Source organism: Triticum aestivum, chromosome 4B (genome assembly GCF_018294505.1).
Source record: "Triticum aestivum cultivar Chinese Spring chromosome 4B, IWGSC CS RefSeq v2.1, whole genome shotgun sequence".
In the NCBI taxonomy this organism is placed as follows: Eukaryota; Viridiplantae; Streptophyta; class Magnoliopsida; order Poales; family Poaceae; genus Triticum; species Triticum aestivum.
Window position 1 is genome coordinate 660,376,411 of NC_057804.1, and position 10,431 is coordinate 660,386,841.

General features: G+C 45.3%; 2 protein-coding genes across 2 annotated transcripts; both read right to left on the reverse strand.

Annotated features, from left to right (window-relative positions):
• Nucleotides 1-552: 552 nt before the first annotated feature.
• LOC543438 (germin-like protein 8-5) lies at nt 553-1,657 on the reverse strand. The gene is made up of 2 exons (XM_044516031.1): nt 1,420-1,657; nt 553-1,294 (listed from the first exon to the last, which is right to left on the reverse strand). The coding sequence occupies exons 1-2, from the start codon at nt 1,538-1,540 to the stop codon at nt 726-728; spliced, it is 690 nt and encodes a 229-aa protein (XP_044371966.1). The 5' UTR covers nt 1,541-1,657; the 3' UTR covers nt 553-725.
• Nucleotides 1,658-7,672: 6,015 nt separating this feature from the next.
• LOC123089716 (germin-like protein 8-5) lies at nt 7,673-8,715 on the reverse strand. The gene is made up of 2 exons (XM_044511310.1): nt 8,529-8,715; nt 7,673-8,414 (listed from the first exon to the last, which is right to left on the reverse strand). Exons 1-2 carry the CDS (start codon nt 8,647-8,649, stop codon nt 7,846-7,848), a joined length of 690 nt encoding a protein of 229 aa, XP_044367245.1. The 5' UTR covers nt 8,650-8,715; the 3' UTR covers nt 7,673-7,845.
• Between the last annotated feature and the right edge of the window lie 1,716 nt (nt 8,716-10,431).

Genomic DNA, 10,431 nt, shown 5'->3' on the forward strand with positions numbered 1-10,431 from the left:
TTGTTTCGTATATTTATGCATGTTTACCATATATGTTGTAGTTGATTTTCGGAACCTGGTCCCCAGTGTGCCCAATTTCTAAAACTTAGCAAAAAAAAACAGTACTTAACATAAGGCAAAAGCATAACGCTCATATGTTTTTTGATACAACAAGCCACCTCATCAATTTCCATTAAAGAAACCGCCTGTCGAACTTATAAGAGTTTTGAACCAAAAGGAAACTAAAACAACTAAATCAAGCTCGATAGGAAAGGGACCGTAACTTATTACATGCACCAGAAAGCGAGATACCTCAACAATGACACCAGGAAGCAACGTTTGCAAATTCAACATTCATATTTCAATCCTAAGCACAACAGGGTTCCAACCATGCCATACATCACATGTATTGCAAGAAAATCCTAGGCGTTCACCCCAGCATTAAACATATATTTAATTGTCATATAATAATCTATTATTTCATAACAAGGGGAAATGAACCCAGAATTTTAATTTGTTTAGATAAATAAGACGCGTCAGATTCCAAAACAAGCAAATGAGATCATATTAGTGTGACAAATATAATATTGTCAATTATTCGGAAGGTAGAAATACATTCACCGATTACAGACACACAATGGAATGACATATGCTCTATTTATTTTATAGATTAGGATGCATATCTAGGAACTCAACCGTGTCCTTCACTTGTGCACTGGTCTCCGAGTAATTGAAAAATGCCTGTCTTAGTAGTGGTTGTTCTCCCAGAACTGAGCCTGGAGATAGTCAATTGTATTCTTTTCCACCTGAAATGCCTTGGCAAGAACATCATCTGATATTGGTGGGTCTGACCCAAACACTGCATTGGCAATTGTGATAGCCCCTGGGTTCTGGCTGCTTAGCGCGGCAATTGCAACAGCGGGCTGGTGGGGGTTGGGGTTGAATTGGAAGTGGATGAGCCCCACGGGGAAGACAAACACATCACCTTTGTTGAGCACCTTGGAGAGGAACTTGTTTTTGTTGGGGGCGGGCTGGTTGGATGTCACAAATCCAACATACAGTGTTCCCTCAAGCACCGTGAGGATCTCAGTGGCGCGAGGGTGCGTATGTGGTGGGTTTTGACCCATGGGAGCATAGTCGATGCGTGCAATTGAGATGCCGAGGGTGTTGAGTCCAGCAATCTGCATGACGTTGATCAAAGTGACGTTGGATCCAACCTTGTTGGGCATCCTAGGCTTGTCAAGGTTTGCCGCCTTGAAGAAGTCGTCTGCATTGACCTCCATAGGGTTCTTGCAAACAAACCCGTTGACACGGACTGGGGCACAAGAGATGTAGATGTAAGCTCAGATTTTACAAAGTTGTTTTGACTTGCATATAATTTCCAGAAATAGATTTCAACATATGTATTTGGAGAAAACATGATGACAAAACGGATAGTACCTGGTGAATTCATGTCGGCGACACAAAAGTCCTGGAGTGGGCTAGGATCAGAAGCAGTGGCTTGCCATGAGACCAACGCAAGAAGTGCAGCAAGGAGAAGGAAGGAAGAGGAGGATGCCATCTCGTTTTAGTGTCTTTGGCTCTTCTTTTCTCCCGACTTCCTATTTCTGTTTGTGGCGTGAGTGTGGTTTGAACATACAGGGGATGCATGTGTTTATATAGGCGCAGAACTCATGAGCAATAGACAAAGTCAAGTGCAACCGATTGAAATGGTCTCTCGGTGCTGATTAAACTATTTTGCATAACTTTACAAGTTCCCTTTAAGACACGTTTTCCCTTCAAAGAAGCAATGCAGCGTATACAGCCAGGCTACTCTATATGGGGAAACTCTCTCTAATTATGAATGTTTCTCCATCTCACCGAGTCGTCCCAGTGCATGCAGGGCTGGTTCCAGGAAAAGTCACCACCCATCACTATTAAGGAAAATATTTTTAAGATAAGAAACACCGGCAAGAGAAGTAAATGAATTCCACTAGAGTAATTAGATACAGTATCATATATTTGGTCATAGTCTGAACCGGTGACCTGGTGCGCATGCACGGAGATTAGTCAAAGAGCAGTTGAGGAAAGCCATCAGTCGTTTTCTAGCTCGAGGTCATACTATGTCACCTATTCGTGCGTGGGCTTGATTCATATGGGTGCACACATGACTTCTAATGACATATAGACTGACTACTGCTCCTGTTCTTTCCAGAAGTCGATATAGAATAATGTGTGCAATCGAGCTCTTCAAACTATGAAATTATATATTTGCCTATAGATTTGTTACAAAATCAAGCAACATAAGACAACGCGGCAGATTGTGTGTGAACAAGGAAGAAACTGAGGCGCGTCGATCCACACATTAATCTACCTAATACATATGCTATATGTAGCAGCCCCTGTACGTTACCATCACGTCAATCTGATATTTACTTGGTCAGATGTCTCTCGAAGTGGTTGAGTATTTGCAGGAAGAAGCAGCGGCATTAGTGGACTAAGTGCCCAACCATAAGGAGAGCTGCCACAGAGGCCATGATTATGGAGAGCAGGAAATTTTCATATGATCTTAGCAAGACTAGTTAACATATTGGAAGGAGTTTTATCAACCTGTTCTATCCAGAAGTTATTATAAAATATATGCAATCTATCTTTTCAAACTATGATCACTAATATAAACAAAAATTATATTTTCCAACAGATTTGTCATGAAATCCAGCAACATAAGACAACGCGGTAGCTAGTGGATTGTGCCGACAAGGAAGAAATCGTGGTGCGTCGATCCATGCACGAATCAACCTTAATACAATTGATATATGTAGCAGCCCCCGTTATCATCATGGTAGTCAGATATATATTTACTTGTGCAAATTTCTCTCGCAGTAGTTGAGTATTTGCAGGAAGAGGCGATGACATTAATGGACCTGCCTAACCAAAAGGAGAGAAATGACGACCTTAGTAAGAGTAGTTATCATCCTCGTGCTAAAAGTTTTATCATGACCAGTTCAGTCCATAAACCTAACAATCTCGGTTGGCTTTCCTACCTAGGTTCATGACACCAAACTTCACCTGCCCCCCTTTTGTTAGAGTAAACAGTGTCCAGTTACTAGGCTGGGTGGCCACACATAAACTGATTAATTTGTCAGAGGTGCGCCTTGGTAGGTTTGTGAAGGAAAAGATTAAGATATTTCCATCAGACAAATAAAATGCTTCTATCACAAGCTTTTTACAAAGAACCAACTCAGATAATAATCTTTTCTCGTATATTTATGCATACTGTCTATATATGTCGGAGCTGATTTCTGGAACCTGGTTTGGTGTGCCTAGTTTCTGAAATGTAGCAAAAATCATATTTCTAGTTCTAAATTTAAGAAGAAAAAATAACAATCATAAGTTTTTTTAGAGAATGAGCCTCCTCATCAATTTCCATTAAACAAACCGCTAATCAAATTTACAAGGTTTTGGAACCAAAAAGAAGCTAAAACAAGACATGCAGGAAAATAGAGCTATCGGCAACCAAAAGAGCAGGTTCACAGGAGAGGAACAATAAACTAAGTCACACATGCACCAGAAAGGGAGAGACCACAAGAACAACTCTACAAACAAACTTTTCCACATTCAACTTTTCACACCACAACCCTGAGCACAACCGGGTTCCAACCATGGCCTCAAGCATACTCCTCCTGAATCACTAGATTGATCTTTAAGACCCCTTCTTCAACCCTTCCTCCATCTCGTCGTTTCTGCAAAATGCTCCAACTATTAGGCTCTAGAATACAACAACATGATCATCTAGGATTTTTTATATTAAAGCAAGCAGAGTTCCTAGTTTCCGTATTGTCCAATGAATTGTTGTCTCCCCCACAGATAACCAATTTCCACTGAGGCACGGGAAAAGAGTTAATCCACACACTAGACAATGGCGCCAACTATAACAACGGTGACGGCATGATCAATGGGGACAACGATGACCCCAATGACGGATTATATAATTTGGAGGACGAGGAGGAAGGAAGCCTCGGCCCCGATGAGTATGATGCTTTCGAGCAACCCCTTGAGGTACCCCCAGCTCGAAACTCTGTGCAAGCGATTGGCTAGTACGACCAAAAGCATCAAAAAGAAGTACCAACGTCTCAAGACCGAACAGGATGAGCTAAACGACATATGGACTGAGCTCCTTAGGGCCGAGCAGGCTCGAGGACAAGCTCGAACAGACTGGTGCTAACAGATCTTCCCATGCAGAAACTTGCTGGACTAGTTGGATGCGGATACCCAGGACGACGCGCTTTCAAACCATGATTGGGTTGAAACCCTCCAATGTCTTCCCCAGGACAGAGATCGATAGGCAGGCACATAAAAATATGCCCTCGAGACGCATGGAGCCCGAGCTGGAGTCAATTCACCATGGACCACCACGAGATACGAACCCAAGGAGAAGATGCCCTTAAGGTCCAAAAACCCACACCAATCAATTTACAAGTCCAAGAAACGCCCACCTGCTGGGCAGACGGGATATTTGACGTAGCTAGCAAAGAACGGTGATGTGTGCGACTACACTTGCGACCTTACAGTAACCATGTCGGACGTACGCCACACGACTGCAAGAGTCCGAGGAGCTACACACCCTCAGTGCTTTACTTATGAGGTCATGCAACACCGATTCCCTGCTATTCCCGTTGGAGGTGTTGGATTTCCTCGAAGAGGAAGGGGTGATGTAGCACAACAAAAAAGTATTTCCCTCAGTTAAGAACCAAGGTTTATCTAACCAGCAGGAGTCTACAAGCTCGCAAGATAAGCAGCACCCGCACTCAAATAAAATAAATGATTGCACCCAAGTCAGTAAGGGGTTGTCAATCCCCTTGTCATTACAAGGCTAAAAGCAAATAGTGATAAACAGTGACGGAAAATGGCAAAATAGTAAAGAGAGTAATAGAGAAACACAAAGAATAATACAGAATGGAACCGGGGGCCATAGGTTCAATACCGACTTCTTTCTCGAAACCTAGTAATGACATCATAAACAAATTACTGTTGGGCAATTGACAGATAAGCAACATTCATACTATGATCATTATGGCATAATCTTGTATAGGCATCACGTGCATGACAAGTAGACCGTAATCCAACTGCATCTACTACTGTTACTCCACCCCAAGACCGCTATCCAACATGCATGTCAAAGTATTAAGTTTGCAAGAAATAGAGTAACGCAATAAGCAAGATAACACGATGTAGCTCGACAGAATGAAACCTAGCAATTAGATCAATTCCCATTGTTTTATCCATAGTAGCAACAACACATCATGTGCATTTGCCCCTTTTTGTCACTGTTCAAGATCACCATGAGGTTGAACCCAGTACTATGCATCACCCCGTCTGAAGCATTACCCATCTATCTTCGCCAGAGAAGACAAATAAGTCGAAAAGCATACATAGCTACTCAATCATACAACAAAGAAACTTCAATTATGTTCAATGAAAAATTTGATCATAAATCCACAAATCATCGAACCACAACAAACACACCATAATAACTACATCGGATTGATCTTAGAGGAGAACATTATATTGAAGATTATAGTAGGTCCTGAAGGAACTACTCATATATAATTATGCAGGCAGCAAGGTTGATGAAGATGGATACCCCAATGGTTTCCCCTTCCGGCAGAGCTCCAAAACAGGGCTCCAAATAGGATCGCTTCGGAACAGAGTCTTACGGCATCGATAAAATTCTCTCGTTTGTCTCCCTTAGGGTTCCGGGAATATTGGAAATTTATAGGCCAGGAATTATGTCAAATGGAGCACTAGGCCGGGGCCCCACAAGACTGGGTGGCACGACCAGTGGGTAGGCGTGCCCCCTAGGATTATGGGCCCCTCATCCATCTTCTAGTCAACTACGTTGTCCACGCGTCATAACCAATGGTAGACATGATTGGGAAGAGAAGTCATCCTCTCCCTCCTACCGCGCCACCACTGCGAAGCGACCGGGGGGACCCTCTATCCCACTAGCTCTGGATGCCGCTTGAGGTCGCCCAGCTGTCTGTGCAGATGGCGGGGCCTCTGGGTCTTCTTGCCCATGCAAGGATGGTGCAGGCCGGTGCCCCGGGCCAGAGCGTGGCGCTGGCTAGGCGCCACAACGGGTAGACGTGGTGCTGCGACGCCCTGCTGCCCAGTTGTCCTGCAGATTGGTGGATGGGCGCGCCTGGGCGCTTGCGATGGTTGTGTTCTGGGCTACCAAATCAATATCCAGATGTCGCAGGCCGAGGGCGGCCAGGGCTCCGGGCGGCTGCCCCGCCGTGGACTCGGCTGGTGGCGGTGGAGGCTTAGCAGCGGTGGGATGGAGGGTGGGCTGGTTGGCTTCTGTTGCTCCAGCGGTGGACAACGGCGAGCAGCCCATGCAAGCTTCCCTGGTGAGCAGTTTTAGTTTATGGCGGCGATTTACGGGGTCGTCCTCACTGACGGTCAGGTGTCGTTGGTGGCCTCGCGTGGAGCTGCACCCGCCGCCGAGGTGGGGTGGCACATGGGGTGTTTGGTGGGAAGGTTCGAGAGTGATATGGGCGACGTCAATGTGGTCGGGCGACCTGTCGCCGACAGAGGCGTGTGCCGGTCATGGATGCGTCCCCTCCCCCCCTTACCATGCCCCGTGTGCATTGCCATAGCTGCGATGGTGTTCAAGGCGGGATGTATGCTTCAGTCCTGTCAGTTGGGGGATGCCTTTTGGACCAAAGCCATACACTTTGGCTGGTCTAGGAGGGGTTTGGAAGCAGCGCAGCGATTTTATTCTCAGATTCTATCTGAAGGGTTTGCGATCGTTGTGGAAATCCCATTCTCGCTACGGGAATTATTTTGTCCGAAAGAAAAAGAAATACCAAAGTTTCAGAATTAACGCTCTATTTTGAAAAAGCCCATTCCTTTTTTGGGATAGTTTGCCCTAGCGGTGTTGGTGGGCGGAGCATGCGTCTCAGGTGCGGGCGGGCAACAATGTCCACACAAGTGGCTTGGTTGCGGGTGTTTAGCGGAGCTAGGGTGTGATGGAGTGTGTGAACGCTGAGGTACATCACTTGCCCAGTCCATGTATTGGCCGATGGTGTCGGTGTCCGTTGACATCGTATCCTTCCTATAGGTTCTGTCTCGGTGTTTTGACTCCTTTCATCTTGCTCCGGATGAAAACTTGATCTGCATGATCGGTCGGTGGCCGCTATCAGTGGTTGTACCATTCTACGAGGCACCATTTTGGAGTCCTGGCTTCATTGTTGTCCATCTCACCTCTCTGTTCTGGTTCATGGTGGATGTCTCCGTCGGCTCCAAACGGTCTTCTTCGCATATCTGTAGTTAGCTTGCTAGTCGGTGGGGTGGTGTGTCGGTGCCCGGCACCTTTGTATCTTGTCTTGCGTGTGTGTTGTGTGTAGTGATGGCGTGTGTTTGTATTGATCTACTCGGTTGTAATGCAGTGATGGTTGCTTTATTATAATATAAAGCCGGGAACCCCTTTTTCATCATAACAAATGGCAGGCATTATAGGACCTCACATGTATTGCACACCAGCACTATATATGTAGAATTTCCCGAGGTGTTCAACCAAACCAGCAAACTGAAATTAAATTACTAAATAATCATTTATTGTATCGGAGAAGGGGAAAAGAACCCTGAATTTTTGTTTGTTATGGTAAATATGACGCATAATAACCAAAGTAGCATACGACATCATATCAGATTGATGAAAAAAGATATTGTTGATTATTCATAACACTGAAATACATACATGGCTTACAGACACACAGCGACATGACATATTCTCCATTTATTTTATGGATAAGGATGCTTGAGAAATTCAACCAAATCCTTGGTTTATGCGATAATCTTCCGTGTGATCAACAAATGTCTGACTTAGTTGTGGTTGTTCTCCCAAAATTGAGCCTGCAGATAGTCTATTGTATTCTTTTCTACCTGAAATGCCTTGGCAAGAACATCATCTGATATTGGTGGGTCCGACCCAAACACTGCATTGGCGATTGTGATAGCCCCTGGGTTCTGGCTGCTGAGCGCGGCAATTGCAACAGCGGGCTGGTGGGGGCTGGGGTTGAATTGGAAGTGGATGAGCCCCACGGGGAAGACAAACACATCACCTTTGTTGAGCACCTTGGAGAGGAACTTGTTTCTGTTGGGGGCGGGCTGGTTGGATGTGACAAAGCCAACATAGAGTGTCCCCTCGAGCACCGTGAGGATCTCAGTGGCGCGAGGGTGCGTATGTGGTGGGTTCTGACCCAAGGGAGCATAGTCGATGCGTGCAATTGAGATGCCGAGGGTGTTGAGTCCAGCAATCTGCATGACGTTGATCAAAGTGACGTTGGATCCAACCTTGTTGGTCACCCTAGGCTTGTCGAGGTTGGCTGCCTTGAAGAAGTCGTCCGCGTTAACTTTCATTGGGTTCTTGCAAACAAACCCATTGACACGCACTGGTGCATACAGGAGATGTAACATGTAAACTCAGATCTTACCAAGCTGTTTCGACTTGAATATAATTTCCAGAAATTCATTTGGTGAAAACATGACGAGAAACCGGATAGTACCTAGTGAATGCATGTCGGCGACACAAAAGTCCTGGAGTGGGCCAGGGTCGGAGGCAATGGCCTGCCATGAGACCAAGGCAAGAAGAGCAGCAAGGAGAAGGATGGAAGAGGAGGTTGCCATTTGACTTTAGTATCGTTGGCTCTTCTTTTCTCTTGTGTTCCTGTTTGTGTTTGTGGGCTGAGTGATGCTTTGAACATGCAGGGTGTGTATGTGTTTATATAGACGCAGTGAGCCGTGTGCGAACTCAGGAGCAATAGACATAGTCAGGTGGAACCCACCAACAGATTGAAATGGTCTCTTGCTGCTGATTAAACTATTTTGCATAAACTTTACATGCTCCCCTTTACACGTTTTCCCTTCAATGATGCAATGCAGCGTATACAAATAGATAAAGCAACTCTATGTGATGTACGACTGAGTAGTAACTATGACTGTTTCTTCATCTCACCCGAGTCTCCACAATGCATGCAGGGCTATTTCCTGGAAAAATTCGCCACCCGTCACCATTATTAATTAAGGAAAAGATTTACAAATAACTATCCGGCAAGAGAAACAAATGAATTCCACTAGTTTAATTAGATATCTAAGTATCCTGCGTATCTATCATGCTACTATCATATACCAGGTCATAGTCTGAACTGGTGCACACAAAATCAGTCAAAGAGCAGTTAAGAAAAGCCAAGTCATGGAAGGCAATCAATCGTTTTCTAGCTCGAGGCCGACATGGGTGCATGAAGTCACCTACTAATGCGTGAGCTTCATGGGTGCATGACTTCTAAAGACATATAATGTGACTACTAGTCCGGTTCTTTCTGCAAGTTTGTATAGAACGCATAAAATCAAGCTTTTTAAATTATACAATTATATACCAACAGATTTGTCATGAAATCTATGCACCTGCTATTTGTAGCAGCCCCTGTTATCATCACGTTAGTCAGATATTTACTTTGTCAAACTCTCGTAGTGGTTGAGTATTGCAGGAAGAAGCCACGACAATAGTGAACGTGCCTATCTAACCAAACGGAGAGCTATGACCATGTAGCTGAGCAGGAACATCTCGTATCATCTCAGCAGAGTAATTTGTTTCCTCTTGCTACGAGTTTAATCACGACCACTTCGTTGCATATATAAATCTAACAATCTAGTTGGCCTTCCTGACTAGGCATTCAACACACTAGTAGAAAAGGGGGCAATGGTCCAGGCCGGGTCAGCCCATTAGTCCCTGTTCAATCCAGAACCGGGACCAATGGGGGCATTGGACCCGGTTCGTGAGCCCCGGGGGCCGGCCGGGCTACGTGGGCCATTGGTCCCGGTTCGTCTGGAGCTTTTGGTCCCGGTTGATGGGACGAACCAGGACCAATGTGCCTTGGTCCTGGCCCACCACCATTGGTCCCGATTGGTGGCCTGAACCGAGACCAAAGGCTTCCCTTTAGTCCTGGTTCAAGCCACGAACCGGGACCAATTAATTGCCTATATATACCCCTCGCCCGCGAGCAGAGCACTCACTGCTCTGTTTTTCGTGGCCGGCGAGGAGAGAGCTTTGTGGTGCTCTAGCTCACCTCCTATGCACACGAGGTGTTTGATGGAATGTCCGAGGCACACTACTTAACCTTTCTCCTCTCCAAGATCGACCTCCTAGCTCCATTTTCCTCAATATTTGTCTAGGTTTAGCGGTCTGTCACGTCCTGTCCCCGTCTTCACCGCCGTCGATCGCCCGCGCCGATCTCATCGCCGGCACCACCGTGGTGAGCATCTTGTTCTTATCTTCTTTCTGAAAGGAAAAAAAATTCTTACTTGTATATTTATATAGATACTTGTATAATTTTCTTACTTTTATTATTGCATCTTATATAGTGCGATGGTTTTGGTATCCGCCCCCGTCGGTCCTCGTCATGTCTATGA